The 20,439-nt window shown below is 38.8% G+C and overlaps 1 protein-coding gene across 1 annotated transcript in view; it reads right to left on the bottom strand.

Moving 5' to 3' along the window:
• Positions 1-930: 930 nt before the first annotated feature.
• The window catches only part of ptgis (prostaglandin I2 (prostacyclin) synthase), a 69,562-nt gene continuing 50,053 nt past the window's right edge, over positions 931-20,439 (bottom strand). The window contains exons 7-10 of the mRNA XM_039735343.1: positions 19,017-19,194; positions 10,224-10,405; positions 5,565-5,716; positions 931-2,599 (exon numbers count right to left, since the gene is read on the bottom strand). Coding sequence (XP_039591277.1) covers positions 2,443-2,599; positions 5,565-5,716; positions 10,224-10,405; positions 19,017-19,194 — 669 coding nt within the window. The 3' untranslated portion in view covers positions 931-2,442. The remainder of the gene's footprint in view (positions 2,600-5,564; positions 5,717-10,223; positions 10,406-19,016; positions 19,195-20,439) is intronic.

The following is a 20,439-nucleotide window of genomic DNA, read 5'->3' as shown; positions in this document are numbered from 1 at the left end:
ATAAGCTCTGAACAATTCAATAAATCAATGAAATCTTCAAATTTTCTAAAGATTTATATGTCATTAGCAAAAACCCTGTTTTGACGGTATGCTTAGTACTTCATTCAGTCAGTCATTATCCCACTCGCTATGTCCTAACGCAGGGTCACAGGGGTCTGCTGAAGCCAATCCCAGCCAACACAGGGCACAAGGCAGGAACAAATCCCAGGCAGGGTGCCAACCCACCGCAGGGCAAACTAAGGGACAATTTAGGATTGCCAATACACTTAACCTGCATGTCTTTGGACTGTGGGAGGAAACTGGAGCACCAGGAGGAAACCCATGCAGACACGGGGAGAACATGCAAACTATACGCAGGGAGGACCCATGAAGCGAACCCGGGTCTCCTTACTGTGAGGCAGCAGTGCTACCACTGCGCCACCGTACCGCCCTGCTTAGTACTTGCATTACAAAAAATATTTTTTGACAGACAGCAATTTTGAATAAATGGAAAGCTGATTTTATCAGGAGAGCATTGAAAAAATAGACAGAAGACACAACATTTGAAGATTAAGATTTTGTAGATATTGTAAAGATGGTTCAGAGTAAATTTTTAATTTTGTCCTTAAAATAATGGAATAAAGAAGCTGTAAAATTATGAAAAGTGTGGTTGTGCAGACATAGCAGACTAGAGACAGTTTAGAATACTGCAGTTCAGTACATCAAAGCAAATTACTTAAAAGACAGACATTAACTGAATCATTTTACCAATGTCTTATTCTCATCTTGACTTGGTTACATCACTTTTTAACAATTGAATTCCTCTTTTTAAAGTTGGAATTTATACACTTTAGAAAAGTAGAAGAATCGGAAGTAGTTCTCTGATATACTATCTAATTCTCAAGTTTAGTCTTGGAGGGCTGCACTAGCTGCAGATTTTTGTTCCAGCCCAATCGTTTCCTGATTAGAAGCCAATATTGCTGCTGAACCAGTTACAGCTCAAGCAGCATTTATTTGCTACATTGGCTTGACTTGGTTTTTAGGTTTCCAAAACCTTAATTGCTGTTTTTATTCTTAAACAGCTCCATTCACAGTTTTTAAATTGCTTCTTGTTTTCTGAAACAGTTTCCGATTAACAATGACATGCAAAAGAAATAAAAACCAACAGTTCATCTTCTAACTTGGTCCTATTTACAACTGTTATATCATGAAGTATCTGTTTTCAATAAAATATCTGGTAGTTGAAGTATAAAAAGTAATAGACTTACTAAGAATTACTAACCTGTGCATGGCATTTAGGAAAAATATATAATACAAGAACGACGGCAGAATGAAAATACTAAACAACAATACATTTAATTAGAAGTTTTGTTAACCTTAAGGATTTGCTTCTAATTAAGCAACAAGAACCTAACGCTAATTCAGCCCACCAGGACCAGACTTTAGGACCCCTGGTTTAAGGTGTAGTTGCGCATAAGTGGACATAAAAGATCTCATAGAGTTACATCTGTGCCCAGGCCTTAAAATATATCCACATAACACTTTGACATGTGCAATAAAATCAATAAATATTTTGTGTGGTCTTTCATTAAAGTATAGTTGCTATTTAATAAAATAATAAAAGCAAATGAACCTTTTAGAGCTTTGGTCAGAGCACTGTTATTAGAAAATGGTGTGCTGAGTAACAGTTCAGTTGGTAACTAGTAACGTGTAATACAATTTTTGTGGGCTGTTGAAGGTCTTCTTTCTTTTAACTTTACAACGAATGTGAATATTGACTTAATAATGCACCTTCTTTTTATACAACCATGCAAAAAAAAGTGTCCTTGTAGGCACTGGCGTCTTGTCCCTTTGGTTTGCATTATAATCCATTGGATGTTTATTTTTTTTAAGAGATGTTTCTTGTGGCCATAACAGCAGGAAGGTGCTACTTCTCAGAGTATGGTGTACAATCTTTCAGTGATAAATTAATATGCCCGTTCTTGGGCTTAACTGTCATTTGCTGTGTTCGTTACAATGCTATCTTTAGCCGTAGTTCATTTTATTTTACATTTTTTGTGTTTTTTAATTTAAATTATAGTAATATTGTATCACTGTCATTTTATTAATACACTTTATACATGTTTCTGTTAAATAATTAAAGTCTTGTGCATTTGTGTCGATAATTTCTTAAATGCACATTTCCATTGTAAATTCCTCTTATTTTATGAATGTTGGCAGGAACAGAACTCATTTGTAACTTGGGAGAAGCCTGTATTATTATATAAAACAGAGCATTTGTTCAAGCATTGTCAGACTCATTCATTACAACTCAGAGTTGTATGGTTCTGAGCTCAACAAAAAATAAATAGATCGGACAAGTCCTTAATAGGGTGTGCACCAACACATCAACACCAGGGAAGTGTAGGTCTGACACAGCAAATATACAATTACATTGTAATTAGTAACACAAAGTGGCGCTCTTCAGGTAAAATTTCTCATCTTTAGCCTGTAGCGAATTTTTATGTCCTTTTTGGGCTGTAACATTCCAAATCCATATCGGCTCACATCTACCTCTGGAAGAGAAGCTTCGGAATCACACAACTCCACATCGAAGGCCATAAGCATGATAAAGATAAACCTGTAGAAGGGAAAAATAGAAAATGGATTACAGTTGTCTTAATCAAACAGTTGGCATATTAAAATAAATTTTTCAGTGGCACATTAGCACAGTGGTAGCACATCACACACGTGTGCTTGGGAGAAGGTTGATGGGCTCAAGTGATGTTATTTCTCAGCCAGACCTGGAGTTGGCGCTTTCATCTGATTCTTACTCCTTTTGTCCATCTGCAGACCAACAGAAGAACCAGCCAAACAATGACATCACCACCAACCCTCCCTCTGATGACATCACTTTCTTCCATCCCTAATGATATCGTCCTCCTCAGATCCCACTTACTGAAGACATCACTTCCTCTTCCAGCCACCCTATTCCATCCCCTGCCTGTGTTCGACCATTATAAAATTCTCTGTTTCACTAGCTGTACTCAGTTTTGTTTTGAATTTCACTTGTAACAACATGTTTTTTTTTGCTGCTTTTTCAGTATACGTGGTGGCCATCCCCAAACCTTTTTGAGTCTCCTGTTCTCTTTATTGCACACTATGTGTTTGAATACAATATTGGTTGCTGTTTGTGGATGCATAAAGTTCACAGATTTCTCCTGGTACCCCAGACTCCTTTCCATATCCCAAAGATATGTGTATTTAAAATGTCTTGGGTTTTGTGTGTTTGTGTTTTGTGTGTTTGTGTTGGGGGGGGATTGGCTGAAATAGACACAACCATATGATATAGGACTGGCCCTAAAAATCCATATTTCTTTTATAAAAATCCAAACAATTTTCATAACAAATAAGATGAAACATTTAAGCTGATATAATGTGATCTGCATGCTTCCATGTATAGATGCTCACAGTCTAATTGTTCAGATATTTAGAGATTAGATGGTACAGTACATCGGAATTGGTTAGTTTTATCAATGAGCCATAAAGCAAACGTGAATGGTTTTCTGAAGAAACATCTGTGTTATGTTTTTGGAAAACAGTACTAAAAATGTATTGTATTGCACAATTTGCTTTGAGTGAGATGTTATTACGTTTTTCTTAGCCATAATTAAGACATTTTCAAGAATATATCAGTAGCTTCTAAATTTTTTCAACTTGGTTCTGTTATTCTTTCTCCTTTTAGCATTTATTTCTTTCTTTCTGAGTTTATACAGCCACTTTATTGTTTGTTTGTTAAAATTATCTTCTTTTGCTGCTGTTGTGGTGTTTTATATAGAGATGTAATGACATTATATATATTGTGAATGCCAGATTTACAGCATGGCTCACTGCATTCAAGCAGCACTGTTTTAAAGCATGTGAATATGTTTTGTGCTTTATGACATTTCACTGTATTCTTCACAGACCTTATTCTATAGAGATAATATATACAATTATATAATTTATCACAACCTAAGACACCTTTAAAGGGAAGTAAAATATGTAATTTTGCTTATGTTAACTGAATAAGTTCAGCCCAGCAATTTATCAGATTTCAGTTCTTATCTGTTATATTTAATAATTTGACTCAAAAATGTATTATAATAGAGCATTTAGTAAGTGAATAACAGCTGGTTGTATATGTGACAAACTGTTTCTGGCTTTCTTGGAATAAATTACGAAGGACATTCAAAATGTTTCCGTACTTTAATATTTTCATTGGAAAAGGTGGGAGGAGGAGTAATTGGACATTAAAAAGTTGCTACATTGCTGGGAAAATTGCATTACAAAGGAAGGTGACTATGTAGAAAAGTGATGTCATTTGTTTTTGAAAATCTTAATAAATAGAATTTTTAAAAAGTGTGGAAACTGTTTGAACGTTACTCGTATCTTCAGTGTAAAGTGACCAAATTATCCATTTATTTGAATCGAATTAGCAGTTTTTACAAATTATATGACCAAATTATGATCTCTGTGGTGAGTTTCCATGTTTCTCTGTGATGAATAGGAACATCCAGTATTCTGGCTTTAAATTGCATACTCGTTGTTTCATGTGTTGAGTTTACACACTCTTCTTGAGTTTGTGGGAGCTTTTCTCTGAGCATTCTGGCTCTTCCCCCATATCCTGAAAGTCATGCATGTTTTGGTAATTGGCAACTTTAAATTGGCCCTGAGAATGTCAGTGTGGATGTGGTGCTTGAGTGCCAAAGCCCTGAGATGGACTGACACTCTGATAAGGTTCATTACCTGCTTTGTGCCAAGGGTAGGCTCTGACCGTTGTGATCCTGAATTGGATTAAACAGTTCTGAAAATGTTGTGTTATGTTACAGTTACTTTTGTATCAAGAATAAAACTTGATGTTATGCCTGTAATGGCATTGATCTTCAATGATATTAAATATTTAAAGAAATTCAAATATTTAAGGAGTTAAGGTAGTAAGTGATAAGTCATATAATATGTTTTATACAATAATGCCTGAAAATCTAATTAGAGATTGTTACTTATACCTTGAAGTCTGAAGAAAACTTTTTAAAATGTAGCACTGGTTAGAATATTCACACTTTCTTAAAAAATACAAAACTACAGCAAAAGGCAGTGCTTAGTTGATGGATTGTATTTTCTGAGTCTACTTTAGGTTACACCAAGGTCTACAAAGCTAATGTCTCGATCAAGGCAGATGAAACTCATGCATGTACCCATGAACATCCATACCAACCAATCCAGACACAAGAGTTCATGTTACACTTGTCTTTGGAGTGTGAAAGTAAAGGAGCATCAGGGAAAATGGCGCAAGAACACGGGAAGAAATAAGACAAACTTCACTCAGATTTCTGAAGTTATAATCACTTTGTTGCATGATATAATATGGCAGTTTCTTGGCATAAGCAAATTAAGAGAACACTTTGGGTCTCAAAGCAATGCCACAAACAGGGGAAAGGTGAAGAGAAGTGCTCTCCCAAAATAGACAAACCACTTAGGGGTCCCAGAAGTCTAGTAAAGTCCCAGCATGATACAAAAGCAAAAAATTCAAAAAGCAGAAATTCCACATACTTCAAGATACTTACTGTTTAATGCTGTTGATTGCAAATTGTCGTCCCACACAGATATTTCTCCCTGCTCCCCATGGCATGTTGGAGTACTTAAGCTTTTTATCCCCTTTAAAGAAATCTGTTTTAGGGGAGCCGTCTTGGTTTAAAAATCGGTTATACTTGAATTTCTGTGACAAAGAAACAGATTATAAGGTTCTGATTTTTTTTTTTTATTTAGCTTGACATTATTCAATTGTGTAAAGACCAGCTATCTTATAAGTGTGTGCTAAATAAGAATAAACTGAACTGGATTGAGCTATGACCCTGGCTTGAGATTGCAGTTTGGAAATTCAGAAAAAGAATAAATGTACTGCATAGATAAATAAAAAATGTATTTACTAAATATTGATGTAGAGAAAAGCCAAGCAAAATGACACCTTTTATTGGCTAACTAAAACGATTACAATATGCAAGCTTTCGAGGCAACTCAGGCCCCTTACATCTTGCCTGAAGAAGGGGCCTGAGTTGCCTCAAGCTTGCATATTGTAATCTTTAGTTAGCCAATAAAAGGTGTCATTTTTCTTGGCTTTTCTCTACATTCGTAATGGCTAACACGGTACAACAACCTAGTACTACTAAATATCGATAAAATGTGTGTGATTTTAAAATATTACCAGGAATGCCAAACAGTGGAGCCACTTGCTTGTGTGAGCCAGAGATGGCATTTGAATTTACTTTTACTTGATAGTTAATTGTTGTAAAACATTCAGCCTGACTTTTTGGATTGTAAATTTTCTTAGCACCAGAGATATAAAATAATGAAGCACATTCAGCTACTTTACTTAAGTTCATTTTTCATCTATTCGTACTGGTCAGGTCAGGTTAGGGAAGCATGCACTGGTACAGCAATTTTGTTGCCCCCACCACATGACAAAACAGCTCAGGGTCGTGTACTGCACTGGAGTAAATTTCATTTAGGGCTACTTTTATACTTCAGTACATTTATCGGTCAAATACTATACTTTTTTCTTTATTACAGTTTCTGGCAAGTCCTTGTTCCATAGACCAAACTACTGCAAATTCTAAAATAGACCAATCTGTTGAGTTGTCAACTTAGTTATAGTTCGGCCTTGATCAAATGCTGTAAGCAGAATGCCGTAAAATTCATTTAAAAATAAAAGTGCAATAGTGCACCTTCTGCTGCTCATTTGGTAGGTCATTCCCATGCTTCCTACTCACTGCTGAGACAAGGTAACTCAGTGTGCACTTTCCCTATGGTCGTATTTGAAATCAGAACCCAAAGAAGTCTCTGTTTTCAAGAATTCACTTTCAAATTTAAAGAAGTATGATGAAGTGTTTATACGGTATCCTGAAATCCAAAAAGCAGTGTCTTTTTAATCTTGTGTAAACAAGGTTTTTGGGGCACAAGTCTTGAGACCACAAGCTATATATATAAATATATATAGACTTGAGGTTTAAGTGAGATCTTGTGTCCTGCGAGTGGTTAAGGGAGTGATGCCAAGGTATTGCTGCCCCAAGCTTTGTGAGAGTTAATAAATGGGTTGTCAGCTTCCCTTCAAGCAGAGATCAGTTTGTTTTGTTGCTACTTTATTGTCAATGAGCTCTGAAAACTCTAACAGTACAACTGCCCTGGCAACCAAAATCTATTGGTGCCACAGTGGCTAATCAAAATATAGTGGCTTATTACATGAATATTCTAGTTTAGTGTGCAAAGGTGAGCTTTAAGTAGCAATATATTTTGCATCTGTAAATTATTACATCATTAATGCATATCTCTGGTATACAGTGCATCCGGAAAGTATTCACAGCACATCACTTTTTCCACATTTTGTTATGTTACAGCCTTATTCCAAAATGGATTAAATTCATTTTTTTCCTCACAATTCTACACACAACACCCCATAATGACAACATGAAAAAAGTTTACTTGAGATTTTTGCAAATTTATTAAAAATAAAAAAATGAAGAAAGCACATGTACATAAATATTCACAGCCTTTGCCATGAAGCTCAGAATTGAGCTCAGGTGCATCCTGTTTCCCCTGATCATCTTTGAGATGTTTCTGCAGCTTAATTGGAGTCCACTTGTGGTAAATTCAGTTGATTGGACATGATTTGGAAAGGCACACACCTGTCTATATAAGGTCCCACAGTTGACAGTTCATGTCAGAGGACAAACCAAGCATGAAGTCAAAGGAATTGTCTGTAGACCTCCGAGACAGGATTGTCTTGAGGCACAAATCTGGGGAAGGTTACAGAAACATTTCTGTTGCTTTGAAGGTTCAAATGAGCACAGTGGCCTCCATCATCCGTAAGTGGAAGAATTTCAAAACCACCAGGACTCTTACTAGAGCTGGCCGGCCATCTAAACTGAGCGATCGGGGGAGAAGGGTCTTAGTTAGGGAGGTGACCAAGAACCCGATGGTCACTCTGTCAGAGCTTCAGTGGTCCTCTGTGGAGAGAGGAGAACCTTCCAGAAGGACAACCATCTCTGCAGCAATCCACCAATCAGGCCTGTATGGTAGAGTGGCCAGACGGAAGCCACTCCTTAGTAAAAGGCACATGGCAGCCCACCTGGAGTTTGCCAAAAAGCACCTGAAGGACTCTTAGACCATGAGAAACAAAATTCTCTGGTCTGATGAGACAAAGATTGAACTATTTGGTGTGAATGCCAGGCGTCATGTTTGGAGGAAACCAGGCACTGCTCATCACCAGGCCAAAACCATCCCTACAGTGAAGCATGGTGGTGGCAGCATCATGCTGTGGGGATGATTTTCAGCGGAAGGAACTGGGAGACTAGTCAGGATAAAGGGAAAGATAACTGCAGCAATGTACAGAGACATCCTGGATGAAAACCTGCTCCAGAGCGCTCTTGACCTCAGACTGGGGCGACGGTTCATCTTTCAGCAGGACAATGACCCTAAGCACACAGCCAAGATATCAAAGGAGTGGCTTCAGGACAACTCTGTGAATGTCCTTGAGTGGCCCAGCCACAGCCCAGACTTGAATCCGATTGAACATCTCTGGAGAGATCTTAAAATGGCTGTGCACTGATGCTTCCCATCTAACCTGATGGAGCTTGAGAGGTGCTGCAAAGAGAAATGGGCAAAACTGTGCCAAGCTTGTGGCATCATATTCAAAAAGACTTGAGGCTGTAATTGCTGCCAAAGGTGCATCGATAAAGTATTGAGCAAAGGCTGTGAATACTTATGTACATGTGATTTCTCAGTTTTTTTATTTTTAATAAATTTGCAAAAACCTCAAGAAAACTTTTTTCACGTTGTCATTATGGGGTGTTGTGTGTAGAATTCGGAGGAAAAAAATGAATTTAATCCATTTTGGAATAAGGCCGTAACATAACAAAATGTGGAAAAAGTGATACGCTGTGAATACTTTCCGGATGCACTGTACATCTTCTGGAAAGTTAATAATATACCTTGAGTTTAATAGTGGTTAATTATAAAAGGAAATATTCAGTGTAAAAAATAATTGAAATGACTGACTTCAGAAAGGATAATTTAGAACCTTGAATATTACATAAAGGGAAGGACAATGGTAGCTCAACTACCTAACTAGAATGCCAGAACTCATCTGTAAGTCACAATTTTTCATTTCTTGTATTGATGGTAAATACATGTTATGGAGATCAGCCTTGACATGTACTCAAAAATATTTCTGCTCCTTCTGAAACTGCAAACTGTAATAAATTGTCAATAAATAATCAACAATTACAGTAAAAAAGGGCAAAGCTAGCTGTCTGTCATGCATTAAGTGGAACGTACTGAACACTGACATTTAGAAACACCCTTTGAAGCAGCCAAAAGGAGAGAACCAAAATCATACATTACTCCATAATGAATGAAGGAAAACTCCATCTCTTGCTAATACAGCATTGGGTATTTACTGACTTTATTGCACTAACAGATGCTGGCTGCAGGGTCTGGCTCTCATATGCATAAGGTTGAATTCCTGTTTGTACCTCATATTTATCGTAGATGTCTAATTTATGCTGAGTACTATTTTATTTTGAAGCACAATCTTTTAGTAGTATTGGTGTAATACTGGTAATTGACTACCATAGAGACTACAGACTTTGTCATTCAGCCTTATTAAAGATATATTGAGTTAGATTTATTTTCAATACGCATTTTTACATAGCTCTGAATGACTACATTGCTTAAATCTTCACCAGATCACTGTAGCTTGTAGCTAGAATTCCTGGCCAAAGAGTCAGACCTTGTCTAAGCAGCATTCAGTGCAATGTGGCATCAAACACAAAGCAAGAGGCCAGAACTTCCAAGAACATCATATTTTCAATTATATCATTTTAGGATAGAACAGGTGGTTTAACTACTAACAAATGGGTTCTCCAAATATTCTTGACAAGGGTTAAGACTGTCACCCCCATCAGTGACAGAAGAAAACCATTCTACTGTAGGAAAGGACCATAACACAGATAGCACAGCTTGGTCCCTAATAATGTTCATTGATTTATTTGGACTTAGGAAGCACTTGATGTGGAAATGATGGCATGTGACACATACAACATTAGATAAAACACAGTGAGCTAATGAATTTATACACAAATTCAAATTAGGAACAATACAAATGAATATTTAAGTACTGTGTCAAGTTTAGTTCCCTCTGCAACCTCCATCAATGTAGGTACATTTACCTCAGGTTCATAGTGGACCTCAGGATCCATTTGTGGGCTCAGATAGGGAAAGAGACATATTCGTTCTCCCTTCCTCAAATTGTACTGCTGACCATCAGCCATAGTCAGTGTCATATTCTGAAGAATTTCCCTGGTTATAAAGGGAGCTGCTGTCATACGGAGAGTCTCATTCAAGGTGCTGTCTGAAAACACAAGCAAGATTTATTGCACATGCAAGCTGTTTTGACAACTACAGTACTTAAAAATTTAGGAAACAATCTTCCTTTTTTTTAAATCAGGACAATATGAAGCCAGCGCTGTCAGGGTTTAGCTGAGAAAAGTAGATGCAACAACTAAATAGCATAGTTAGCCTGCAGATTCAGTTTTTGGTACACATACTGTAACTCTTCTTGCTAACATCATGTTAGAAACATAAAAATTAATTTATTATGGATCCTGAAATAAAAAAATATGCCTTAGATTTAATCCAATTCCAAGATCACCAAACTTTATTATTTTTTGTTTGTACAATTTATACATCTTTACAAGGAATCTTAATTCCTTCAAAGTAGTTGTCATCAGAAATTAATTAATCAGCTTTCAATTCTAATATTCTTAAGAATTATAAATCAGTTTCCAAGGTTCTTCTCATTTTTTCTCTCAAAAGTAATCTTAAAAAATAGTTACTTTGGACTTCTAGTGCTATTTTAAAAAATGGAATGTTTTTAAAAAAATTTCATTCTGTCAGAAAAACAACAACTTTTACTAGCATTGTTAACAATGATTCAATATCATTTAATACTGGAAATAAGACAAATGCACTTAAGAGAAACAGCTTCTCACAAAGCTAACCATGCTGTTTCATTGCAGTTTCAAGTATAATCATTTTCATATACTATGGGCATTTCTATAATTCTCATGAAAAAATAAAAAAATGAGATGGAAGAGCCTTTACCTACAGGACTATAAATAGAAAGCATCTGTGTGTCAAATTAGATGATGTACCATCAGTCTCAGCAATTAAATCAAAGCATCACACCATCATGTGATAACATTGCCAATATGATGCTAGCGATGCAGTGCACTGTAAACCACCCAGGGCAGGGCTGTTCAGTCTGTTTGCTTAGGCTCACCAGACTTTTCCCATTCTAAGAACTGTGGAACCATCAAATCCATCCCCAAAACTTCATCAACTTTGTTCTTCCTGTAACAAGGTCTTACAAGTCTTTAAAGGATTAAGAGCATGGTTGATTCACTTACAATATATAATCGCAGATTGAAATGGACACTAAAAGAAAAAGTATATACTTATTATTTTCTTTTTAAAAATCTGTAAATTTTAATTTTATAGCCAAGGATCAAATGGTGGAAGCTGAAAAAGGAAGACAGCAAGGCTGAGTTCAGGGAGGAGGTAAGACAGGCACTGGGTGGCAATCTTACCAGACAGCTGGGCAACTACAGCAGAAGTAGTAAGGCTGACAGCAAGAAGAGTGCTTCTGGACAAAGGAAGGAGGAAAAGGAAACCTGGTGGCGGAATGGGGAAGTACAGGAGAGTATACAGAGGAAGAGGTTGGCATAGAAGAAGTGGGATAGTCAGAGAGATGCAGAAAGTAGACAAGAGTACAAGGAGATAAGGCGTAAGAGAAGAGAGCGAATGCTAAAGAAATGGTGTATGATGAACTCTATGAGAGGTTGGACACTATTGATTGGCTAGACAGAGGGACCAAACTGGGAAACATGTGCAGCAGGTTAGGGTGATAAAGGATAAAGATGGAAACGAATTGACAAGTGAGGAGTGTGTGTTGAGTAGATGGAAAGAGTACTTTGAGAGGCTGATGAATGAAGAAAATGAAAGAGAGAGAAGGTTGGATGATGTGGAGATAGTGAATCAGGAAGTACACTGGATTACCAAGGAGGAAGTAAGGACAGCTATGAAGAGGATGAAGAATGGAAAGGCAGTTGGTCTAGAAGACATACCTGTGGAAGCATGGAGGTGTTTAGGAGAGATGGCAGTGGAGTTTTTATCCAGATTGTTTAATGGAATCTTCGAAAGTGAGAGGATGCCTGAGCAGTGGAGAAGAAGTGTACTGGTACTGATTTTTAAGAATAAGGAGGATGTGCAGAGCTGTGGTAACTTCAGGGGGATGAAATTGATAAGCAACAGCATGAAGCTATGGGAAAGAGTAGTGGAAGGTATTTTAAGAATGGAGGTGATGATTAGAGAGCAGCAGTATAGTTTCATGCCAGGAAAGAGCACCACAGATGCGATTTTAGCTCTGCAGGGTGTTGATGGAGAAGTATAGAGAAGGCCAGAAGGAGTTGCATTGTGTCTTGGTAGACCTGGAGGAAGCATATGCCTCGAGAGGAGTTCTGGTATTGTATAAAGAAGTTGGGAGTGGCAGAGAAATATGTAAGAGTTGTACAGGATATGTATGAGGGAAGTGTTGCAGTGGTGAGGTCTGGAAAATTACTCTTCTGTTCTTTCTCCGTTTTTCTGTGGTGGTCACCTGCGCCACCACCATCTAATCAAAACACCATGATGTCCCTACATTGATGGATTAAAGGCCAGAAGTCCACGTGACCGTCATCATCAAGTCCTTCCAGAAGAACCCTGAATACAATGAGGACCGATTGAGGTCATTTATGTTAAGTAGAAATGTCTAGAGAGGGCTAGGCAGTCTCATGGCCTGGAACCCCTGCAGATTTTATTTTTTCTCCAGCTGTCTGGAGTTTTTTTTGTTTTTTCTGTCCTCCCTGGCCATCGGACCTTACTCTTATTCTATGTTAATTAGTGTTCTCTGATTTTAATTCTTACTTTGTCTTTTTTCTTTTTCTCCATCATGTAAAGCACTTTGAGCTACATTATTTTTATGAAAATGTGCTATAGAAATAAATGCTGTTGTAGTTGCTGCTGTAGGAGTGATGGATGCATTAAAGGTAGAGGTGGGATTACACCAGGGATCGTCTCAGAGCCCTTTCTTATTTGCAAAGATGATGGAGAGGTTGACAGATAAGATTAGACAGGAGTCCCCGTGGACTATGATGTTTGCTGATGACATTGTGATCTGTAGCGAAAGTAGGGAGCAGGTTGAGGAGACCCTGGAGAGGTGGAGATATGCTCTAGAGATGAGAGGATTGAAGGTCAGTAGGAAGAAGACAGAATACATATGTGGGAATGAAAGGGAGGTCACAGGAGTGGTTAGGATACAGAGAGTAGAGCTGACAAAGGTGAATGAGTTTAAATACCTGGGATCAACAGTTCAGAGTAACGGGAAATGTGTAAGAGAGGTGAATAAGAGAGTGCAGATGGGGTGGAGTGGGAGTGGAGAAAAGAGTCAGGAGTGATTTGTGACAGCAAGAGTGAAAGGGAAGGTGTACAGGATGGTAGTGAGACCAGGTATATTATATGGGTTGGAGATATACAGAATCTATTGTGGCATGTGGCTGGGGGTGGTACCCAGCTGGGAAGCCCAGGAGGTCCGGAGGAGGGCTTGTGCCTTCTCCAGACCACCAGGGGGCGCCCCAATGCCTACAGAGCCCTGGACCTCAGCACTTCCGCCACACCCGGAAGTGCTGGGGGGAAGAGGATTGGGGACATCCGGAGTGCTTCTGGGTATGCAGCCGGCACTTCTGCCACACTGGGGAGTGCCGGTGGAAGATTGCCAGGAAGCACCTGGAACACATCCGGGTGACTATAAAAGGAGCCGCCTCCCTTCATTCAAGGCTGGAGTCAGGGAGGAGATGGACAGAGCTTGAAGGAGAGGAGTGGAGGCAGCCTAAAGAGTGAGGCATTAAAGTGTGAGGCCTGGACTTTGTGGAGTCTTGGGGGTTTTGTGTGCACTTATTACTGTAAATATTAGGACTGTAAATAAACGTGTGGTGGTGTTTAAACACGTCTACCTGTCTATGTCCAGGGCTCATTCCACACTATCTATACAGAAGAGAGAGCTGCTGGTGCCAGAGTTAAAGATGCTAAGATTTGCACTTGGGTGTGACGAGGATGGTCAGGATTAGAAATGAGTACATTAGAGGGTCAGCTCAGGTTGGATGGTTTGGAGACAAAGTCAGAGAGATGAGATTGGTTTGGACATGTGCAGAGGAGAGATGCTGGGTATATTGGGAAAAGGATATTAAGGGTAGAGCTGCCAGGGAAGAGGAAAAGAGGAAGGAAGAGAAAAGGTTTATGGATGTGGTGAGAGAGGACATGCAAGTGGTGGGTGTAACAGAGCAAGATGTAGAGGACAGGAAGATATGGAAGAAGATGATCCGCTGTGGCAACTCCTAACGGGAAATACCAAAAGAAGAAGAAGATTTTCTTTTTATTTGGCAACAGTTTATCCATGGAATCGAATTCCTTTCCCGAAAATCTTACATAATTTCCCTGCCCGGGGTTTGTTCCTGCCTTGTGCCCAGTGCTGGTTGGGATTAGCTCCAGCAGACCCCTGTGACCCTGTGTTAGGATATAGCGGGTTGGAAAATGACTGACTGACTGACTGACATACATATGTATTCTTGACAAAACTACACAAACTCCTATAAGTGCAAGTTACCATTATGGTAGAAGTTGGCAAGGGAGTTGTAGTGTTGCATATGAAGTATGATATGCAAATACACTATAATGATGCTAAATGAGTTGGATCTTTTTTTTTTTACACTTGGTGACTAAATCTGAGTATTTATATGTAGAGAGAGCTGCGGTGGATTAGCTATGTTTGAGATGTGTTGAGGACAAAAACTGGAGAGTTTGGTGGGCAATAATTCCTGCCATTAGAGAAGAGACATGCCAAGGGTAGCTGTTAAGTGGTATCCCTAGCTTGGGAGCAAGTTGCCTAGTCACCAGATCACTGAATAGGAGGACGGTAGTTGCACCTTGAGCCCTGGTCTTCTTTAAAGCTGCATGGTGTTTAAAAGTGCAGGGACAACTGGTGCTGCTAGAAGGCAATCCAACGTAATGTTCTTGTAATCAAAGAAGGACAACAGTAATCCAAGAAGTCACATTTGGAAAGGAAGGTAAAAGTCATTTCAGGCCAGGGTTTTGTAGAATTAGCATGAAGGATTACATGTAAGTATAAAAGATGCAATGGTTTTGCATATCAGACAGAGAGACAGTAGATGAGAAGTGTCAGTGCAGATGAGCATATTTTCATGCTGATTTAGCAGTATTTCTCACAAATTTGTATTTGGTTTTGGTTTCTCCCTTTCTCCTGATTGCCTCTCAATTCCATGTCATGCCAGGGAGCATCTTTACATATTACCATGTCACAGAGTACAAGTCTACAAGCTCCACTGTGTTGACATCATGGGTAGAATTTTTGAGTGAACTAATTAGCCGTCCAATTAAATTTCTGTTATTTTGTTTTGTTGATTTTGAAAACCTGTATCTCTTTTTGATTGCTGGAAGATTTGCTAATGCCTCAAAAAAACATAATCTTTCTCTTTTTTTGAGAGAAAACCATTTAAGTCTTCTTTTTGTTTGTTTGCTTGTTTGTTTGTTTTTTTTCTAAGAATAGTGATTCTAAGATATTATGGTTTTTATTTTTATATTTGATCTCTGTCTCTGAATGTTCCAATTTTATCTTGGTGTCACTGGTAAGATTTTGCTTAACATCTTGGTACTTGACTTTGGCATTTAAAATACAACATTATTTACTTTTGATTCTTTGCTGACAGATAATTCTGTGGAGTAAAGTGCTATTAATGATACCCAGAATGTAGAACATGAACTTTTAAAGATATGCAAAAATAGTTTGCTGAGGATGCCACAGGGAGACAACAAGATTCCTATTTCTTATTTCTTTGTATTTTCTGTAAGCCTCTCCCATGTGTTCAAATATGCAAGTCTGTTTTTACTAGGTGTTGAGTACCTGACTTTAGTCAAGGTGAAGAAAAAAGCAGAAGGCTCCACACTATTTAACATTTTGAATCTTATATACTATATATTATGGGCGACGCGGTGGCACAGTGGTAGCGCTGCTGCCTCGCAGATAGGAGACCTGGCTTCGCTTCCCGGGTCCTCCCTTCGTGGAGTTTGCATGTTTTCCCCGTGTCTGCATGGGTTTCCTCCGGTCTCTCCGGTTTCCTCCCACAGTCCAAAGATATGCAGGTTAGGTGGACTGGTGATTCTAAATTGGCCCTGGTGTGTTTGTGTGTGTCCTGCGGTGGGTTGGCACCCTGCCCAGGATTGGTTCCTGCCTTGTGCCCTGGGATTGGCTCCTGTGACCCTGTATTCGGATTCAGCAGGTTAGAAAATGGATGGATACTATATAACAAGTTCCCCAGTTAACCAGCTGTTTCTGGAGAAACAATGAATGGTGAAACTACTTCTTCTGCTCCCGTTAGGGGTTTCCACAGTGGATCATCTTCTTCCTATCCTCTGTATCTTGTTCTGTTACAACCATCACCTCCATGTCCTCTCTCACCACATCCATAAACCTTCTCTTAGGCCTCTTTTCCTCTTCCCTGGCAGCTCTATTGTTAGTATTCTTCTCCCAATATACTCAACATCTCTTTTCAGCACATGACCAAACCAATGCAATCTTGCCTCTCTGACTTTGTCTCCCAAACGTCCAACTTGAGCTGACCCTCTAATGTACTCATTTCTATTCCTATCCATCCTTGTCAAAAAAAGTGCAAATCTTAGTATCTTTAACTCTGCTACCTCCAGCTCTGTCTCCTGCTTTCTGGTCAGTGCCACCGTCTTTAACCCATATAACACAGCTGGTCTCACTACTGTCCTGTAGACCTTCCCTTTCACTCTTGCTGATATCCATCTGTCACAAATCACTCCTGACACTCTTTTCCACCCATTCCCCCCTGACTTCACTCTCTTTTTCACCTCTCTTCCACAATCCCCATTATTCTGTACTGTTGATCTCAAGTATTTAAACTCATCCACCATCGCCAACTCTACTCCTTGCATCTTCACCATTCCACTGACCTCCCTCTCATTTACACACATGTATTCTGTCTTGTTCCTACTGACCTTGATTCCTCTCCTCTCTAGAATATATCTCCACCTCTCCAGGGTCTCCTCAACCTGCTCCCTACTATTGCTACAGATCACAATGTCATCAGCAAACCTCATAGTCCACAGGGACTCCTGTCTAATCTCGTCTGTCAACCTGTCCATCACCATTGCAAATAAGAAAGGGCTCAGAGCCGATCCCTGGTGTAATCCCAAATTTACCTTGAATGCATCCGTCACTCCTACCGCAGACCTCACCACGGTCACACTTCCCTCATACATATCCTGTACAACTCTTACGTACTTCTCTGCCACTCCCAACTTCCTGATATAATACCACAACTCCTCTCGAGGCACCCTGTCATATGTTTTCTCCAGGTCCACAAAGACACAATGCAACTCCTTCTGGCCTTCTCTATATTTCTCCATCAACATCCTCAGAGTAAACATCACATCTGTGGTGCTCTTTCTTGGCATGAAACCATACTGCTGCTCACTAATCATCACCTCACTTCTTAAACTAGCTTCCACTACTCTTTCCCATAACTTTATGCTGTGGTTCATCAATTTTATCCCCTTGTAGTTACTACAGTTCTGCACATTATGCTTAAATATCTGCACCAGTACACTTCTCCAGTCCTCATGCATCCTCTTACTTTCCAAGATTCCATTAAATAATCGGGTTAAAAACTCCACTGCCATCTCTTTTAAACACCTCCATACTTCCACAGGTATGTCATCTGGACCAACGGCTTTTCCATTCTTCATCCTCTTCATAGCTGTCCTTACTTCCTCCTTGCTAATCTGTTGCACTTCATGATTCACTATCTCTACATTATCCAACCTCTTCTCTCTCTTGTTCTCTTCATTCATCAGCCTCTCAAAGTACTCCTTCCATCTGCTCAATACACTCTCCTCGCTTGTGAGTACATCTCCATCTTTATCCTTTATTACCCTAACCTGCTGTATATGTTTCAGAGGTCGGTTTCTCTGTCTAGCCAATCAGTACAGGTCCTTTTCTCCCTCCTTAGTGTCCAACATCTCATACAACTCTTCATATGCCTTTTCTTTAGCCTTCGACACCTCTCTCTTCACCTTGTACCTTATCTCCTTGTACTCTTGCCTACTTTCTGCATCTCTCTGACTATCCCACTTCTTCTTCGCCATGGTGAAACGACTATAGATAAAAAAATGAATGAGAGACTAACATTATTCTGGCATTTGAAGGAAACACCTACATTCCAACAGTGTCATATATTAGATACCAAGGGCGGTATGATCTTCAGATGCAACAAATGTACTAGAATGAAATACTCCACAGTACCATAACAAAAGAGGGGAAGGTGGAGATGCACTGCTTTGAACATCATATGATACTTTTTGCAAGTGGCCCAACAAATGCTAAGGGTGCCTTACTCTTCAATGAATAGTAAAATATCGTGGGGACTGATGGAAAGACCTCATAGGCAGATGGCAGAATGGTTATCCCACCTGGGGCCACTGGGACCCTAATACCTAATACAGTGAGCAGGCAGTCCAGAATCTGTAGCAGGGGAACTGCCAGTTTGAAGCAACTGTGGCTGAGGACCAAACACTGCATAAAAATAAATTACAGCATACAATCTTAAATATTGATTCATACATGTGTAGCCACTATATTGTAAGACTGTCTTTTCAAAAGAGCAAGTATCATGTTGTGGGAAAGAAGGGTGGCTGTGTATGACTCATGTGCCAAACAAAAAGGCATGATATTCAACCAAAAATATAAAACATATTAATCCTTGATTACAGAAGATGGAACCAGTTTAAGTGAGAATTTGAAAAATAGAAAGTAAACATATCAGTCTTACCCAAAATGGGGGTGCAACCACGGATTACTTCAGAAACAGAGAGCAAAAATGCATTTGGATCTTGTCTGTCATTCTTAGGCTTCAAAAATGTGTTCAGTTCATCCTTGAGTGCTATCAAGGCATCAGGATGCTTCAGTAACATCACCATTAACCAAAAGGCTGCAGGACCAGTGTTACCCTATATTGAAATGGGAACAATCAGTACATGTCACATAATAGGCACACGTCTCCAGTGGTGCACAAGTTTTTATAATCATTTTTAACAAAATTCTAGGGAAAATGTCCATAGTAACAGCCAGCTTTAAGAAGTAGTATTATAACAATTTCTGCATTCTTCTGCTACAGGCTCTCATCTCAAAATTCTGGTATCAAAATAAAAAATCCTCTAATCCTAAAATTAAAGTGGGCCATACAGATAGATGCAGTAAGGTCATACGCTTATTGACTCATTATTGTCAATTGTACAGAGCACACAAAAGAGGCTGAGGATATGAAATGAAGAAAATATGTGGAGGATGAATAAAACTTCTGAATTCCTTTTGAAACAGTAAATAGGGGTGAACTGTCAATATCACAATCCTTATTTAATTTTTGAATTCTTCATTTCATTTTTTTACTTGTCAAACCTAGGAAAACTATTTATTACTTCCCAACTACCTAATAAAAAACCATGGATTTGAATGAAATTGTCCAAAATAGACACATACTTCTGATTTCACATTGTGCTTTTAATGTGTGAATCTTTTATTCCCTTTTCAAATGCTATCAAACATTTCACTTCTATGCATTACTATGAAACTAGAAGAATCCAAGGTGTTATAGAGGAATAAATACAGTATGACCAGAAATTCCATATTGTTTCAGTTCCATTAAAGGGAGTAAAGACTTTGCCTGATTGCTTGTGAAAATGCAGAAGGAAGAATTTTAACTAAAAAGAGAAAATCTGAGTTTATCTCGACAGTCTTAGCATCATTGCATTGCTGCCTGTGTCCTTTAGGTCTGATTTTAAATCTGACAAAATGCTTGTCCCCCTACATTCTGAATTGGTCCTCTAACACTTGCTCAGTAATTTGAGGGTAAAGCATAAACAGACTGGTGAGGCTGTTTACTATTTTTACACACCAAAAATCTGGATATGCCGGACCAGTACAGCTGAAAACTTCAACACACTATTCAAAACACACCTTTTTATGTGGCTTTCTCTTCATCACTTACATTTCTTGCAACTTTAGCAGTCCTTCATACTGAGGGGAGAAGGAGAGTGCTTTGTTTCTTTAAATGTAATGCTGTTTTCTGTTTATTAGACTGGTCACTAATCAACATTTTTTGTATGTTTTCTTTTTTCCGGTTCTCTGGGGTGGTGCAATGACTTTATCTTCCTTGACCTGAGTATGCCTTAATTGTAACACATTCATGCACTGCA

Source organism: Polypterus senegalus, chromosome 14 (genome assembly GCF_016835505.1).
Source record: "Polypterus senegalus isolate Bchr_013 chromosome 14, ASM1683550v1, whole genome shotgun sequence".
NCBI classification, from domain to species: domain Eukaryota; kingdom Metazoa; phylum Chordata; class Cladistia; order Polypteriformes; family Polypteridae; genus Polypterus; species Polypterus senegalus.
Note: the sequence above shows the minus strand (reverse complement) of the source record. Positions and strands in the feature narration are given on the sequence as shown.